Below are 19436 nucleotides of genomic sequence, written 5' to 3'. Positions count from 1 at the left end.
GGTGGACATGCCATATGCAAGCGCTATGTGACAACAGCAGATGGGTATTTTTAAAAGCAAGTAGCTACCACTGGTAGTTGGCTCTGGTGCTAAGAGCACATGATTATCCTTAGCATGTCTTTAAAAACAGGTTTGTGGTTGTTGCAATATCATTACAATATAGAATAATGAATATATAAAATAAACTTACATCATATGCTAAAATAGTCTGTTGCTTAAACTGTATAACAGAATAGAATATTTAGTTCAATAACAAAAGTAAGTACGTGATATTTTTGCAGTAAATCAGCAACATATCCATCCCTTTGACACCCTTTACTCAATTTTTGCTTACTTTTCCCTTCTTACCTTATAATCTAGAGTGTGAGTGACCCGCATCAATTTCCCTTCTTTCCCTTTTCTTCACTCTCTCTCTCCTACCTGACGAAGCAACAAGTTCCCCAAAGTTATGTTTTATTTATTTTCATTGGTTTTGTGTGACTGTTGGCTGTACTGAGCTATGGTAAGCGTTGGCCAGCCCATGTATCTGTTTGCATATTTTTACATTTCTGTAAGAGATTTTCCTTTTAATCAGATATTTACTCTCACAACTCATTTTCACGTTTCTTCTCAAAATTACTCATACTTACAAATGAAATAAGTATGAAACATATAAGTACTGTATAATGTTTATTCACATGAATTTGATTTTATTCATCACACTTTTAACCAGTACCAATAACTGGAAAACAGTTATGATGAACAGTTTTCTACAATACATTCTCACATAAATGTTTCAATTTAACAATGGAAAATCCAGGATTGGTGTTCTCATGAGACTGTCTCTGAACTGAGAATTACACATTTAATATCCATGATAGATCTCTGTGTGTAATATGAAATCCTTTAGTGAAAGACACATATCACTTTCAAGAGTTAAATAATGATGACGCCACTGTCTTGCTAGTCACAACTGCGAAATCTTGCATACACTGTAGAATGCATGTATATATTTTTGTCATTGTTTCGAGTCTCCTCACATTGCCTATATCAGTCATCAGTCGGAGTCCCAGGAAGATGGTCTACAGAACCATTCTGCAACATAAGAACAAGTGTCAGACACATACAAATGCTTTCTTTCTTAGACAGTTCATTTGTTTTTTGTTCTAAAGGTCACTTGCACTAAACATAATAGTGACATGGAACAAGTCAATTTAAAGGCTGTTAACTTGATCTGTCTTTTAATATGACTGCATGCTGACTATTTAGTGATACGTTCACACAACAGGACAGAATGTTTAATTCAGTAACAATAGTAAGTATGTCATACTTTTGCAGTAAAGAAGCTACATGTTCCATATTAATTATCTGTTATATTACTTCAAGGGAGAAACACTTCCTCAGGACATTATAACATGGCAGAATGGAGTGGCACACACAGAACCATATAATACTGCATCAACCACAGTTCTGATACCAAAGGTGTTTTAGTCAACTACAGCTTATCTCCATCTGTTGAAGAGATGCAATGTAGTAGTTAAGCAATAACTTTTTATTTACTCAAGTTCAAACACCAATTAACTGAAAAACATAAGTCAATACAAAGAATACTTATAAAAATCAAAGAGTAAAGCAGATTGTCCTTGCACTCATTACCACAGAATAGTACTGCATTTCATTGTGCATTCACAGATGTTCTTCTGGTGACTCCCACAGTGTGCGTCATATCAATTGAAGGTTATGATATCAAGGTAGTGTATAGTACTCACTCATTATGAGCGCCTATTAACTTTGTTTGTTCATGTATTTATTGTTATTTCAACTTTAATTTGTTACATACATCACATGTAAATAGCTTTTAACAACCCATTCAGTATAATTATGTAATTATCTGGTTATAAATTATTTCTGCTATTGTCAACACACAAATGGTTCTAGTACTGAAATAAAACGGATTCCTAATGCAAAAGTTTTTGATTCTGTAAAACATATGTTATGAAATTATTTCAAAATTATATTAGTATCATGCAGCATACTGTATTTCAGCAATACTATAAATTTCACTTAAAACCATTGTTAACAGTTTCTGCTCAAGGTAATTTTGCTTAATACTGTAATTGAATTTTACAAGCTTATTATCAGAATAAATACTTCATGTCATGGCACTGCTTATGTTAAACTCAATTTTTGTAAATCTTTGAAGTTTTAATTACAATCTTAGCAAAAACGTGTTTGTAATAACAGCCCGATATGAAAGATGTTACTGAGATTATATTTAAGTGATATGGGAGAGACCACATTAAAACAGTCTTGAATCAGTTTTTGTAATGCACACACTGCACGAGTTTACTTTGTCAGTTTCATTAATACAATTAAAAGTTTGTACAGAGAACTCCATTGAATAATTTCTTTAGTAATTAGGAATGCAAAAATTGTCTGATATACAAAGAAAAAAGTGAGCTAAATGCAGAAACATTGAAAATTGATAGTTATTATAAAAAAAACAGATGTACACCTACTGTTGAAGGAGCATTACAACAGATAAGTTAAGTAAGTTGCAAGAAGCAAGGTACATAGAAACAATGTTCATTTCACACTGGAAGGTGATATGTAGATTTTTACATGGTGTGGGCTGGGAACAGATGTGTTCTCTAGCTGCATATTTATTGGGGATGTGATATATGGCAATATTTATGTGGAGAGAGAAGATGATGTTATACATACAAGGGGTACTCAGAAAGATGCAAATTATCCCCTCAACAAAATAAAGTTATACAATCAAGTTTTCATTTGTTCACAGGTACATGTCTGCAGTACTGATAAACAGTGAAAGCCCCCACACCACAGTACCACAGAACACTACTAGAGGATCCATAACAAAATGGTGTCACCTATTGATAAAGTGGAGTGGCGTGTGTCAATTTCTTTTCTGAATTTGACAGGGAACAATGTTGTAACAGACCATGCTGAGTTGGTGCTATCAGGGGCAGTCAAATGAGAATCAAACATTTGCCACAACAGGACTATGGAATGGTTCCATTCAAAAGTAATCATGATGCCTGGTAAGACATTTATACCACTGGGAGTTGAGATGATCAATTCTTGTTTCATAGAACACAGTTGGCTGCTGACAGATCCACAACCGCACCCAAACTTGCACTTCTTTGTCCAACTGAAATCAACATCTACACCTGTCTTTCTTCTTTGACTGGAGGGTCCCTCTGCTCATTGAATTCCTCAGGCACAGAACCACAATGGAATGCACAGTGCTATGAAGACATTCTGCAGAAACTACGACATGCCATAAAGTCGAAACACCCATGAATGCTGTCAGATGGAATCATCCTATTGTACAGTGCCAATCAGGTGATGGTTACACTTCAGCAGTTTGGTTGGGAAACACTCCAACATCATCTTTACACCCCCGATTTCACATCTTTGGTGACCTGAAGAAAAACAAGCATGGACATTGATTTCAGTCAGGTGAGGAAGTGCAAGAGTGGGTGCAATTGTGGATCCATCCACAGCCAACCATGTGCTTTGAAACAGAAATTGATCATCTTGCCTCCGGGTAAGATAAACATCTCAACACATGTTATGATTACTTTTAAATGGAACTATTCCAGGGTCCCATTCTGATGGATTTTCAGTTTTTATTTGACTCCCCCTTATAAACAGCAACAGTACACCATCATATGACAGTGGTTAGGTGGTGCAGATACCTTCAGTGTTGTCAGAAAAGTCTGCATAACAAAGAACAAAGGGGCACACCATCTCTCTGTGAAGAACAGTGAATCACATGAGAAGAGGAGGCTCTGGTGCTTGAAAACCCGTGTATCACAGTCAAGGTGACAGTGGAAAAAAGGAATATAAGTCAAGGATCAGTTTTCAAGATCTTGCACATTATTTTCAAGGTGACAAAGATTGCTATCCGCTGGGCTCCATGACTGTTCACATCCTTTCAAGAAATGGGAACATGAATTCAATCACTGCCAAAAAGGGAGAAGATCTCAATGTCATTGGGAGAGTTGATACTGAGTGTAGTTTTGGGACTGTTGTGGTGTGAGTCCAAAAGTTTATGTTTGTAGGGGGCAAGCCATCATAGGAGCATACTATCAAAATCTCCTGATGATGTTGCAGGAGACTATTGAGATGAAGTGCCGTGGAAAAATGTACAAAGGTGTGTATTTTCCCCATTATAGTAGCCCTGCTTGTATCACACAGGCTGCTTATTCTTGCTATAAAATTTTGCCTCACCCCTGTACTTACCTTACATGCCACCCAGTGATTTCTTCCTCTTTTCTCACACGAAGAAACCACTAAGTGGCAGGTATTTTCAGAATGACAAGATGGTTTTTGAGAGGGAGTGTTTCTTGAACAGGCAATATGAGGATTCTATACTGCCAGAAAAAAATTAGTACTTAATACACCCTTTTAGAGTTTACCAGTTTAATCAAGATTTACTGTTGCAACAGTGCAAGTGAAGTACGTGAAATGATTACATTTACAGATCAATAGCATAAGCAGTTCAGAGAAACCAGATATTGACCCACACTGACACACCCATTAAGTATATTGTGTAATCTCCATGGCCAGTAATGCAGGTGCTAACTCTGGCATCCAGTCAATCATGGCGATGCCATATACTGTTTTGGGATACATTATTCTGTGCCTGCTCAACCTAGTCGGTTGACGAGTTGCACGAGTAATTTCTCATCCCTTCATATCGCACATGTTCGCGACTGGAGACAAGTCTGGAAATTGTGCTGACCAGGGAAGCTGCTGCACATCTAGCAGAGCATGGTGAGTTTCACGGGCACTGTGTGAGCAAACATTATCCTGTTGGAAAACACATCATCTTCCTGTTTTAAGAATGGAGAAGAATAGGTTTAACAACATTCTGCACATACCAAGCAATGGTTAGTGTTTTCTCCAGAAACACCAAATCTGGACAAGAGTTATAGTTTATTGCACCACACACCACAAGCTCTGGGGTGGGGCCGGTGTGTCTTGGATGAATGCACTCCATGAGACCGTACTCAACAGATCTACGTCGTTCATGCAAACAACCAACAACTGCATCAGGCAGAACCTTCTTTTTTTTCTGAATACCATGGCATGCCATTCCATCTTCCAAGTGATCTGACAGCACGAATTGAGCCACTTGCAGCAATGCTGAGGCATGAGTGGAAGACAGGCTAGAGCTGTGCATGCCTGTAGTCCCACTGCTAATAAATGGTGTGCAACAGTTTGTGTTCACATGTCTGGGCTCACAAGCCCTCTTGTCTGTGCTGTAGTAGTTGTATGATCTACCACTACTGTCCTTAAAATATGACAGTCCTGGAGGCCGTCTGTGCTGTGTGGACATCCAATACCTCATCTACATGTGTGAGTATGATCATGTGACTAGCACATCCATCTCATGTGGAAACTCTCCAACGGACCTTTTCATAACACAGAAAGCCACAATTTGACCGCTTTCGAACTAGCTCAGATGGCTGCAGGAAGCTCAAGTGTGTTTCTGTGGCATCGTTTCCTACTTGCTTCACACGTTTGCATCCTACTGAGCCTTTGACCTGCGAGCATTCCCAGTCTCTGCCAATTCCCAAGTCACCCATTACTGAGCAAAATGTGTCACATCAAAGGGTGAATGTGTACAGAAGGACTAATACCATCACCAGCTGTTATGGTAACAGCCTGATCTCTCCCCTGCCCCCCTCTCCCTCCACCCTGCAATGTAACAATTAAAACTCTGACTAACATATTCAGCTGACTTCAGATGTCACCCAAGCGCACCCCATCCCCATATTTCTCCAAAGCCATGTACTGGTGTTATCGTCTGCATGCACTGACTGACATGATTTTTAGCTAAAGAAAAGATCTGAGCTGTGATGTAACTCAAGGCCCACATTGATAAGATACTAACAGCATCAAATGCTATACTGAAACACACACATCAGGAAATTCAAGAGTTAACTAAACCTTTATTTATTTATTTTTATTCATTTAAAGATCATCTCACAATGATATGGAAATTGTAATGGTAATGCTATGAAAATCACTAGCTTAAAAAGTGGACAGACACAGAATACACAAGAATAGGATAGGTGGATGACGTGACCAATGTGTTTCAATATTTCAAGATCATTTGATTTACACTGTAAAACTTACTGTTCTATACTTGATAATATTTGTCCTGCTAATATTATTGTAAACTGCAAGAGATTTTATTAAAGCCACTCTTGCAGGTGATGGACATTTTGTAGACCATGACCCTTATTTTTCTCCATCTATAGTATGAGCAATCTGATTTTGAGGTACTCGTCATTAGAAAGTCAAGTCTAATGTGGACAAGAGGTTACAGTGAAAACTACATTAATTTGTTTGCAGATAGTCTGAGGAATGAAAGTTGGGTGTTTGTGTGTGAAGATGAACTGACAAAAAGACTGTGGAGATTATTTCGAAAAATTTCTTACAAACAATTGTAGATTTATGGTCCTATTATCTTCGATAATAATAGAGGCTGAAGTAATGAATTAAAAGTGTGCCAAGGCTGGGACTTAACCCACGTCTCCTGGTTACTAGGCAGATGTGTCATCTACTACACCACCTTCGCATTCTGGCTAATACCACTGTATGGACTATTCAAGTACAATGCTGTCCCTCACAGTACACTGAGGTGTGAATTTAATTGACTATAATAATAACACACGTTATCCTTATTTGTAAATAGTTTAATCATACTTCTTCTAACAACCTAAATATGCAGCAAAGTAGTACAGAATGGAAACTTTGAATTCAAGAAAGTTTGCATCATACATCACTTTTTCAACTTTACTATTGAAAATGTTAGGTAGGTACTCACCCTCATCACTACTTTCACTTCTTTTTCAACAAGCTGCTGTGAATCATTTGACTTTTGTTTCAATTTCACAATTTTTTTACCATTGTCGAAGGTGCTTCCATTCAGTTGTTCTAAAAGATATGCTGGTTCCAGGTATCTACAAATAATTTGTAAAGCACAAATTAATAATGTATATAATGAAAATGTTATGATATATCACTAAGCTGCTATTTGTTAATAATTTTAAAACATAAAGAAATATCAACAAAACTGCTGCATGTATATGGCAACAACAATGACTCACCCTCTTCAGCATAGTTTCATAGGGTAAATCATATGTACAGATAGTTTAGTAATCCTGACTGATGTGCAAATGGAAAATCTGGATGTATCAATACATGTAACATAGCCCACACTTGATGAGAACACCTGTGGTAGGAACCAAGATTAAGGCTGGTCACATGGAATTCCATAGTGGGAAAATATAAGGCCACCTGATAGTGTAATTTCTCTAAGTTGCTGTAATACAACTTCACCTTTACAAGTGAATATGACCACTGCTGCTGTTCACCTGTACCTACCAGACTTATGATGTACAGTGCTTCAACTGATGAGTGTCAGGCTTAACACAGAATGGCACAAATAAAAGCGGCCCATGTACGTATAAAAGAAGTACAGTGAAATTACAAAAATAAATAGCTGAAATGGACCTACCATTTATTTACAATGAAAAATACATTTATAGGAGATGCTGAAAGTGATGCCTGCAACATCAATACATGGCTGTGCACATCTAAGCGTATTCAGAAACACCCGGCATAAAATTCAGATATCGATGGTGGCAACTTCACAGCTGATGTTGTCTTTCAGTTCCTGTATCGTGTGTTGATATGTCTTATAAACATTGCTCTTCAAGTGTCCCCAAAGGAAAAAAAATCATATGTAGTTAGATCTGACAAACATTGTGGCCACAAATGTTCATTCCTCATTGAAGACATTATGGACTCATTCCAGGGATACCTTAGAAATGCGGCATGCTGCCCCATCTTGGTGGAAGAAGTAGTATTGTCTTTCATAATCAGTAAGCTGAGCAAAAAAATGTATCAAAAATTTCCATATATGCAACCATGTTGAGGGTAGTGTCAAAAAATATGAGTCCAAAGCTGCACAGTTGTGTTACACTGCACCAAATGCTAATTTTTTCATTATGGAGTGGTTGCTGACAAACTCCATTGCCCAGTACCTCATGTTCTGTGAATTCACATGATTGGAAAGATGAAATCATGCTTCATCACCCATTATGTAATGGAAAGGGTCCAACAAACCATTATTGATGTTATTCAAAAGCCATGTGCAATAATCTACGTGTTTGTGACTACCATCCACCCATAGTTGCATTTCTACCTAGTAAGCAAAAAGACCCATGTTTGGGTCCTGGCCATGACACAAATTTTAATTCATTTCCTTAGCTCCTAACATTCTCGTAGATAAAGATGAGACTTAAATATCTTGGGGAAAATTTAATTATAAGATCTATATGATTACATATAGTACAGGACTTCCTCATTACATCCAACACTGTCACTGTTACCATGGCTCTCCGGCATTGGAATAGCACCCCAATGTAGGGGGAAAATTTTAATTCATTTTTTCACCTTCCAACATTATCGTAGATAAAGAGGAGACTTAAATGTCCCAGGGAAAATTTAATTATAAGTTGAATTAGCACACATTATTTTGAAGAAAAACTTTTAACAGAACTCAATGCAACACATTCATTATATAGATTTTTTCCACATGTATTTGTTTTCTTTTTTCTTAATGATCCAAGGCATTGAGGTGGCAATCGCTCATCGTCTGGAGGTAATCACGAGTTCACAGAACGATCTTCATCTTATGACACACACAAATTAAAACGTGAAAATTCTTGAGACAATTCCATTTGGCTTTCTGCTTCTGTTTCCACTGACAAGGAACTGTGCATAGGTCTTGAAATTAGAATATTGTTTAAGGAACTCATGTGGTGAAACCAGGGTCAAGAGGAATTGGATTTCATTGGGCTTTTCCCTGGGTCATCTGATGTCACTTTGTCAAAGTTTTTTTAAGTTCTTTTCTGTAATTGTCTCTTAAGAATATCCATTTCAATTTCACTGTTTTAACTAACATAATAATAAAAGGGTGTAAAATTATGCCTCATTAGTTCTCTGTTGATAGATAACTATGAAAATAAGTGAACTAAGTAAATGTTTGTTTTTGTTACTAAAAACACTGAGGAAAAATACTGTGCTTATATCATTACAATACCTGTAATTCCCCCCCCCCCCCCTCCCCCACAAGCTCTCTAAAATATGAAGGAACTTCTCTGAAGTACAGCTCCACTGGCTTGCACCAGCTGCTGGCTTGTGCCAGAAATATTAAATGTTCTGAATGTTGCTGGTGCGGCTCTTGCTGTCCCATAGCAGTCTGACTGCCACTGTGGACACTATAATGCAAAACAATATGTCTGATATCCTGTCCCAAAATGGCAAAACCCAGTCTAGCAGCAGCCCATCTCTCGGTTGCTGTTATCTGGCTTCATCTTATGAACTGTGACCATCACTGCTATTTATCTTGACCTACTTTGGATTGTGCTGCATACTGCTTCGAATGATGTGTGTGTGTGTTCTACCACTGCCAGGCTTGGCTTCATGGACCTTTGATCAGTACTCGTATTATACATTCAATATTTGTGCACAGTGAGGTAGTAGTGCTTGGACTTCCATCAAATTCAATAAGGAACAATTACGTATCAGTTTCTATTGAGAACTATAATTGTTTAATTTGTGGACTAATAGACTATTTAATCTGTTGTTAAAGAAGTTTATCTGAGTTCAATAAATGTTGCTGGCCTGAAGTGAGGGTTGCAGCAGGTATCATATTGAACAGTCACATTTATTCACCATACTGCTGGACTTCCCAAAGGCTTTTCTTGTGATAAATCAGAAGCTAACATTCTCAATTAGAACACATAGCTGTAGTGGAACTGGCACACAACTGGACCTACAGAAGCAATCAGTCAAGAAGAAAGCGGCATGTATCCGTATTCATAAAGACTAGAGAATTTCAAACACAGTAAGCTATGATATTCAGTTCTAGCCCTAATTTTATTCTTGTTGTTTATAAATGATTTAGCGACATTCACTACACTCCAAAAAAACATTCAATTTATGGATGACAAACATACGAAAAGAGGGGTTGTTCTCTTGCAGCAGTTCCATAATAAATACAGAAAATATGGTCAGCTTCTATCCAAGAATTATTCTTTAATCCCTTTCATAATCCTAGTGAGAAACAAGAAGAAACCGTCAATCATGCTAAATGCGATGGCTTGTAGTTAAAAAAGTGGCACAAGCATACAAACTTCGTTAGCAAAGAAATGAATACAATTTGCTACTATGTGTGAATTATTACTTGATGCATGATGTAGCACATAATAAAACATTTATTTTAAATGTATTTTAAATAAATTAGATTTCTCCCATCAGAAAGAACTAATTTCATACTGTGCACACAATAAATGAAATATGTACATGGTAAGTGGCTACTGCAAAAAATGCAGCATAGTTGGTTCATTAAGTGTATTATTTTCTGTGTGCATTGTATGGCCAATCTGCATCTGCTTAGTAGGCCAATTTGCATCTGATTAGTAGGTAATGGTAAAAGTGTAAGGCTGTTTCACTATTACCTTAAAAAGATCACTGTTTAATTCAGTTAACAATTTTTTAATTACTGTTATTATTATTTTGGTTACTGCATGATTATACCACTCGGTTGGCAACATTGTGCACATACCTGTATTAAAGATTACAAATGTTGCAACTGTTAATATTTAAATAAATAATAATTTAAAATTTACTTTTCAGCACATTTTGAAGTTATGGACATAAATTAAGTTTAAATGCTTTAGTTGAAGTATTAATGTTACATAATATAAGGTAAATGCCTGTGAAAAGTGTATATCAGATACCAGGCACTTACATATTTTTAGGTCTAGTTTTGTTAGCTGTAAATAGCATAATTCATGTAGTGTCTGCTTCCATGACTATTTGAAACTGATTTCTAATTGCAAATTTATATTATAGTGTGTAACAAGAGTGGATGTTGTTGTAGGACACTCAAATAGGCAATGGTATTTAAGGATTTTGCGTTGTTGTTTCATTAGCATCATCAGTCTAGACATCTCCAATAGCTTCAGTGTTTTGGAGACTGTGGGCAAAAGCATATAGACATCCCAACAATTTGAGAAGTAGTCTGACAGTACAAAGAAAAAAAGGCACAAGCCAAGGTTAGAAAAGAAAGGGTTAAAAAGACCAAGAAGGTCTTATTGCTGGCTAGGAGTCATGGGACAGGACTGTTAGAGGTGTTGCAAAACTGTTTTGGAGATGATTATTGGTTAATTAGTATTCTGTTATATTAGTAGTAGGTGGAACCAAAAGTTTAGACTGCAATTTCAAGTATACAGCTGATGATATCACTAAGCACATTGCTGAAGATTTTCCTCACACTGATATGAAGATTGTGAAAAATTGCTCAAGTGAGAGAAGTGTTTACACATGGTGTGCACAACTCCTGATTCAGTTACACCATACAATGCATGGTTTGTTTCTGAGTACTTCTGGAAGATGATACTTATATGGTAGTAGCACCCCAAATCAGTATCCATCTCATCCCAGTGAATCCCAATGTGTTTCCATGTCTTTTTTCAGGGTAAAGCTGACACAACTATCATCAAAAGAAAATACTGCAGCTTGGACATTTAGTGTTTTCCAGTAAAACATCAGTTATATTATGAATAAAAAGGATTAACTTCTAACAGCAATACAGGAAAATGAAATGGCACACAGAATGTTAGCAGATCTTCTGTGTTTATCAGACTTCACACACACACACACACACACACACACACACACACACACACACACACACAAAACAAACAAAAAAAACGTAGAAGCTAACATTTTGATGGCTGCAAGTTAATATTATTCCACTGATGTAAAACCAGTAAGAGGAAAGGGTAATGACTATACATACAAAAATGCACCTAAAAGTCCCAGACCCTTCACGTTAATGAATATTGTTTCAAACAGTGGATCACAAAACACCCATGCCAATAATACTGACTGATCACACACTATGAACAGCAAATATCTTAAGCTTAGTAAAGCAGATATAGATAGTATGTTGTCAGAGTTGCCACAAGTTTCCCCAAGTGAAATTCCCTGATATTTCCCTGGTTGCCAGATAAGTTTTATCATTTTTCCCTGACAAATTTCGAGATCTAAAGGATAAGTAAAGACCTCAGTTGGCAAAAAAATGTAATGACATCTGTATTTCTAAATATGTGAGCAAACATTTTAAGTACTAACATCAACATCTTTTGTAATAAACTGTTTTTAGATGGAAAAAGCAAGCCAAATGGTATATATGTTTCATTAAGACCACTGATGTTATTTTATTTCAAAAAGTGAAACACATCTGGTGACAAAAATACACATTTTGTTGGAGTCGTAAGACAGATTTAAAATACCTTCACTGCTTTCAGAAATAACCTCAGAGAAAAGTAGGCATCTTGAAAGAAATGTATAAGGTGGGGAAGACTTGTGTAAACCAACACTATGGATGACCACCAATAAAATGTTGGTTCTACTATGTTCATTATTGTCGTTTATTAGTCACTGTGTTCTATCTATTATTCTGCAGACATTGTGTGATTTTTCTTTCAAGAAATACATGAGTACATAGCGCACAAACTGCTAGTGGCTGCCACAATTTTCTTCTTATTATTGTCCGTACTTTTAACATATAAACTACTTTTGAAGTGCCAAAATGTATTAGAATAAATAAAATGTCTATAAAATGCTGCACTGTACAATGTACTTGTGGTGAGACATTTACAATTCCTGAAATCCATTGCCCATGGCCTCTGGCCTGCCGAGGAGCACCACAATCCTGGGTCCATGGATAAACCATGAAAATCGACTGCTCTATGACACACACACACACACACACACACACACACACACACACACACACACACACACAGATCCAGCCTGCAGGCAGATCAGTGAGAATACATCCGACAGGCAGAGCCTGCATATTAGTGGGAAACTATGGGCTTCAGAACAGCAGGCCCGATCCATTAGAGATACCTGCAGAAATAGCGTGCGGTTTCATGTGGCCAGCTATTCACATGTCACAGACACCATGTTGATGAAATGAGTCCATGGTGAACAACCACGCAACAGATAACTTGCACAAATACTCAGAGAATCCATACTAATGAAGACAGGTAGCAACTCACCATACAGATGATCGCTGAGCCACAGACAGGCACATAGAAAACACAATCACACTCTCACAACTAAATTTTTGACCATAGCCTTTGCCAGAGAACGAGAGCGCACACACATTCACACAATCACTCACACAAAACTCATGAACATATGACCATTGTCTCTGGTCGATGCGTCGACAAGCTCTGAGAATCGGATCCAAACAAACCACTCCTCATGCCCCCTGCCTCTCATCAGTAGCTACTAGGCTAGCAGCAAGTAGTGTTGGCAGCACTAACTGCAAGCTGAGGAGAGGGGTGGGAAGGGGGAAGCAGTAAGAATGAGCGAGTAGGGAAGCGGCGCACATACTGAGCTGCACCCAACCAGGAAAAGCATGACATCTCAGTAAACAAACAATTTCGTGCTACTGAGACAGTGTTTTTTTCTAGTGTTTTTATTTTTTTATTTTCCTGATTTCCCTGATAGTTTGAAATTCCCTGATATTCCCTGATTTTCAGACCTTGTGCCAACCCTGGTTGATTTTCTTTCATATAGTACAGATCAAGATCATGTGAAGTTATTTATGTCTACAATGCATTGAAATTAGTTGCAACTTTTGGGATTTAGCTCACCAGAGCGGACATGATGCTGTTGCCCAGGCAACACCAACACTTATCTGGCTTTCCCTAAGGCAGCTCTGGCAGTTCAGATAGTAAAGTGCCCCTGTTGCCATGCAATGGATTAACAGTACAGCATGGTGCAGTGCATTAGATAATCTACTTTCATTAGCTTTCACTGTAAAGTCGTATTCTGTGGCATTGAAGTGTTCTGCAGTTGTCAGGTATTGTGAGCAAGTGTTGGTGTTTCATTAATAATAAGTGTTGCATTAATAATAAGAGTGCACAATGAGTTTTGCAATAAAAGTGGTCCTCCAAGAAAATGAAGAAAACATTCATCAGCTGTGAAGATAATGTTCTGCTGCAAAACATTCCTCTGAAGTTGACATAAGGAATGGAGAAGGTACCATACCACTTCATTGTGATGGATAAAGCTCCAAAAATGCAATGGAGGAAAGAGGATATTTTTCTGACGGTACAAAGAAAGGCTGCATTGGATAAAGTTGAACCTAGCACGTATAAAGTAGAATTAATGGAACTTGTAGTGCTGTACAAGCCAAAAACTCCACATTACCAGGCCAGCGAACTGGCTAAGGCTAATGGGCACAGTTTAATCAGGCTCCCTTCACATCATGCTCATTTAAATCTGACTGAGGATGTATGCACTTAAATGAAAAGTAATGTGGCAAAAAACAAGAAGAAAATTATGTTCAGTGAGGTCGAAATGCTGACAAAAGAAGCCATTGCAAATGTTACATGACAGGAATGGTCTTGATATGTCAGCTATACCAAGAAGGAAGTTGTGGAGACATGGATCCATGAAGGACTGTGTTGAGTTTTGAGTAATATGTAACTTGTCTTGCTGCCATGTCAAAATCTGCTTCTTTTGCCAAAACACAGCAGAATTTACACATATTCATCTCACTAACATTCTAATGCAGTTGAAGTTGTGACAGAATCCGGGGGGAAGACAGGTCAATAGTTATGAAAAAGCATATTCTCAATATAAAAATAAACATGTAACCATAGCAATTCTCATTTCGCAAGCTATTGATGGTTCTTATAAATCACACTATTTAATTAGGAAAAAACTGTAGTTGCTTGAATATCATGGTAGATACAGAAGTTTTGAATATTAATCATACAACAAAATACTCTCCTCTTTGCATGCTATCATTTGGCAAAATCTTGTTTTGAGGAGGTTGGACATCGGCACTAATACAACCTGTACACAAGAAAGATGATACGACGGAACCTGGGAACTACAGGGGAATTTCTTTAATACCTGTGACCTATAAGGTATTCTCAAAAGCACCACCAAATAGAGTGGAAGAACTACTAAATCCACAAACTGATGAGTACCAAGGAGGCTTCAGAATGGAGAGATCATGTGCAGAACAGATCATGAATCTAAAACTGATAATTGCTTATCAAAAAAAGAGGAACAAAAAGTTCATGCTTACATTCATAGACTTCAAGAAAGCCCATGATCCTGTAGACAGACACACACTGTTCCAAATTTTAGGAGAGATGAGTTTAGATAGAAAATCTGGTGAAGTGGTTAAACAGATCCTAAGCAACACAACATCCCAAGTCAAGTTAAGAGGAAAGCTGTCATAGGCCTTTAAGATTAAAATTGGGATGACACAAGGAGACGGACTCTCCCCTATGCTCTTTGTGTCCTCAATAAGGTGATCAGAGAGTGGCGACAAGGAATGAAAGAAATGGTGGAATACAACTGGGGTGTAAGAATAAAGGAGTATGGGTAAACTGTCTAGAATTCACAGATGACATTGTGATCTTGTCCAAATCACTAGAAGAGGCAGTTAACCAAACCATAGAACTGCAGAGATAGGCAGCTAAAGTAGGCCTACAGATCTCTATTGAGAAGATACAATATATCACAAACATCACGATAGCTCCTAGATGGATGACAATAGAAGGAGGAAAATTCAGAAGGTGGAGATATTCAAATACCTTGGAGAATGGATAGACATTGGACTGACCAAAAAAGAAGCAATGGGAGCATGAATAAACACAATGAACTTTGCATATAAACTATCAACACCTAGAATAAGAAGAATATTTCGATAAATGCAAAATTGAAACATTGCCAAACAGTGACCCAGCATGAAGCTCTATATGCAGCAGAAACTCTTAACTTAGCAAGAACTTTAGTGATCAAGAGGCTAGAACTGATAGAACGAAAGATTCTCAGGAGAATATCAGAACCTCAAAGAAAAGAAGATGGTCAATTTAGAAACTGAGCCAACCAGGAACTGTATACCAAGAAAGAAAAAATTTATGACGTCATCAGGAAAAGAAGGAGCATATTCTTTGGACATATCCTCAGAATGGAACAGGGGTGGTTAACACGGCAAATCACACAATTTCTGGTGAACAAGGAAACCAAAGTATGATGGATCCAAGAGATACAAAGAGATCTGGAAGAAATGAGAATGCAGGGACCAGAGATATACAACAGGGTGACTTAAATAAAAAATTCAGGCCTTCAAAGCTTTCAAGGACAGAAAGAGACCCAGAACAAAATTATCTTGGACAGAAGAATGAAGATGGTTGCAAAGTATGAGAATGAAAGAATATTGGGAAAGAAGAAAGAACAGAATAAATGAAACTGAAGTGAATTAACGTGGCCCTAAGAAGGCCAGAACAAAAGAAGAAGAAGAAGCTCATATTAGTAAATGTCAGCCCCGTAGAGAATACTTCATGAAGTATATCATACTAATAATGTATTCATTGTATGTTTCTAGAACTATACTGCGTGTAAAAGAAAATATGGAGCATAGTATAATCAATAGTGAAATCCACTTGATTATACAAGAAAAAGAGAGGATTACTACATACAATTTAGTAATAAAAGAGCCACAGATCGTAGTCAATTTTCTGCTGGAAGACATTTTTATAACAGACTGCCAAATAACATAAAACCATTAAATGGAAATGTATTCAAGCAAAATTAAAGCAATAGTTAATTGATAAAGGTTTGTACTCCATCAAGGATTTTTAATGTTGTTATGTATAATTTATCTTTATTCCTAAACTCTTATTAATGTTCATATATTTATAAACAGACTATATCCATAACCGCAGAAGTTATTATGGAAAAATAGACATTTTTAATTTAGTTTTAGTACATTAAAAACTTGGTTTCAGATAAATGGGTTGAATATAAACATACCTAAGACTCACAGGATGCAATTCAAAACCAAACAGTCAAAATATTAGCAGATTTAGATGGTTCACAACTATCAAGATATGGGAGAACCCAATTCATTCAAATTCTTAAAATTAAATTTGGTCAGAAATTAGAGCTGGCAGGTGCACATTAAGTACCTAGCAAACGAACTGAGTAGCTTTGCATTTACAATGCAAACAATATCAACTGCAGCTGACATGGATGCATGAAAAGTTGCATATTCAACTTACTTTGAAACTAGTATTAAGGATGGTATTGTTTTTTGTGGAAACTTGACTGACATAGAATGGACACTAAAGATACAGATCAAAATCCTTCAGAACATCTGCATTATACATAATGAAGAACCATGTGACCCATTATCAAGGAAACTTCAAATATTAACTATCCCACCCTCTATATATTTATGTGATTATTACCTTTTTGCATATCATACAGAAATTATTTGAGGGAAACCCTTATGTTCACACATGATACGAGAAACAAAGAAAACTTCAAGCTTCCCACCCATCATGTCAAACTGTATGCACAGGCACCTCAATACATGGGAATGAAAGTTTATGATAAATTAAAGAGGAATAAGTTAATGCAGATGAATTTACTTCTACTGGAAAAGAAAGCTATGCTGGGCACTGATTCTGAAATGCTTTCCAACTTATTATAATTACTTGGATCAATGAAATACAATACAAAAGAAAAAAAATACTTGTTACATTCCCATTATGTATATCTATCTAACTGTTCATAAAAACATCATTTTAGAGTTATATTATTATTTATTAATGTAAACACTATTGTAACTGTGATTTAAATTGCTGACATGTCTCATGTACACAAACTACATGGACTGCAGATGTACATCATGAGATAAATAAATAACAACTCATAATTCAGAGAATTGTAAATGATGACTTGATCTTGGTTTTTAGAGAGAAATTGTTTGAAGAAAAATTGGAAGAGATTTGTAAAGCAAACAGTGACATGGGAAAACTTAACTCTGCATTAAACACATCTCTACCATATTTAGAATCTACTTTTCTGCCAATATATGCAAGGGTAAAACTGAAAAGAAGTGAGTATAAGAAACTGATAACTCTTGGAATTCAAGTATCTTCTTCTTGTAAGAGAGAATTCCACCTTATACAGAGAATACATTTACATCAGTGTTGTAAATCCTTCAGTCTGTTATCAATAAGCAAAACACATCCATTACACTCATGAAATAAAACATCTAAAAATAAAGCAAAGACAACTTAGCACATTATTAATCAAGAAACAAACAAATTATCCAAATTACACTACGTCTCCATAAAACAGTAATATGGACAGACTGTGTCACAGGGATGAAACTAAGTTAAGAATGAGCCCCAATAACATGGGGCTCAACAAGGGTCAGTAATGGGCCCACTCTTGTTCTTAACATCCATAAATTTCTTCCAATTACTTTAAAGGATGATTCAATAGTTGTAATGTTTACTGATGACATAAACTTACTAATCAAGGTACCAATTCAATCTTGTTACACACAGCTCAGGTGAATGCTGAAAAGCCCTGCAATTGGTTCACAGCAAACAGTTTAAGTCTTAATCTCGCAAAGACTTATATTTTACAGCCATTTAAAAATGAATGTACAATGTACAAGCTCAGTTTTGCATGTTTCTCTTTGAAAAAAAGTCCATTTCTTTTTGTCTTACAGAATGATGTTTTAGGGTGTTTAATTTCAAGTACCAGTACCTAAATAAAATACTTATTCATCAGCATCAAACAATAAGAATATTGTATAAAGCGGATAACCACACATACTGCAAAAGCATTTTTTTGTGATCTTGATATTCTTACAATCACTTTCCAGTAAATTTACTTCTTAATGATTTCTGTTATGGATAAGAACTGGAATTTGAGTGCGCAAATTTTAATCCAAGACAAAAAAACAGATATGCTGTAAGATTTGACTTCATATCTAGGGTTGGGAAGTATTTATGTGCTCTGATGCAAAGGTACTCAATGAGTTTCCACTTAACACAAAGCAAGCAAATCAAACAAAAATTGAAAATATATTTTGTTATCCAATCCTTCAACAGTAATCTGATTATCTAGATTTGAGGATTTAAACTTGTTGTTAGCCACATGGCAAATAGCAGTGTGCATTGTAAAGCTGCATGACAAGCAGTAATGCATTATAAACAGGAAACAGGATAATATCTGTTAACACTCTTATAGTGTACAACAGTGATATTACTTCGTTTCTCATACTGTTGTCATTTCACACTGGATGTAGATGTTACTGCTAATAATTTGTAGTCATGGTATGCTGTTTCACTTAATTTAAAAAAAAACTCTAGCAGTAAAAGACCAGTGTACATACTGCTATCATAAATTGTGTTTGAAAGTAGCTCTTACTTCACTCCTGAAATAACTGTTTCCAGACCAGTACCACAACACATGCACATTGTTCTTTGTCTTTTAGC

The 19436-nt window shown here is 36.4% G+C and overlaps 1 protein-coding gene across 1 annotated transcript in view; it reads right to left on the bottom strand.

Moving 5' to 3' along the window:
* Positions 1-656: 656 nt before the first annotated feature.
* The window catches only part of LOC124802759, a 428511-nt gene continuing 409731 nt past the window's right edge, over positions 657-19436 (bottom strand). Inside the window, exons 33-34 of the mRNA XM_047263751.1 lie at positions 6845-6980; positions 657-1074 (exon numbers count right to left, since the gene is read on the bottom strand). Coding sequence (XP_047119707.1) covers positions 1030-1074; positions 6845-6980 — 181 coding nt within the window. The 3' untranslated portion in view covers positions 657-1029. The remainder of the gene's footprint in view (positions 1075-6844; positions 6981-19436) is intronic.

Source organism: Schistocerca piceifrons, chromosome 6, assembly GCF_021461385.2.
Source record: "Schistocerca piceifrons isolate TAMUIC-IGC-003096 chromosome 6, iqSchPice1.1, whole genome shotgun sequence".
In the NCBI taxonomy this organism is placed as follows: Eukaryota; Metazoa; Arthropoda; class Insecta; order Orthoptera; family Acrididae; genus Schistocerca; species Schistocerca piceifrons.
This window is presented reverse-complemented; position numbering and strand designations above follow the sequence as displayed.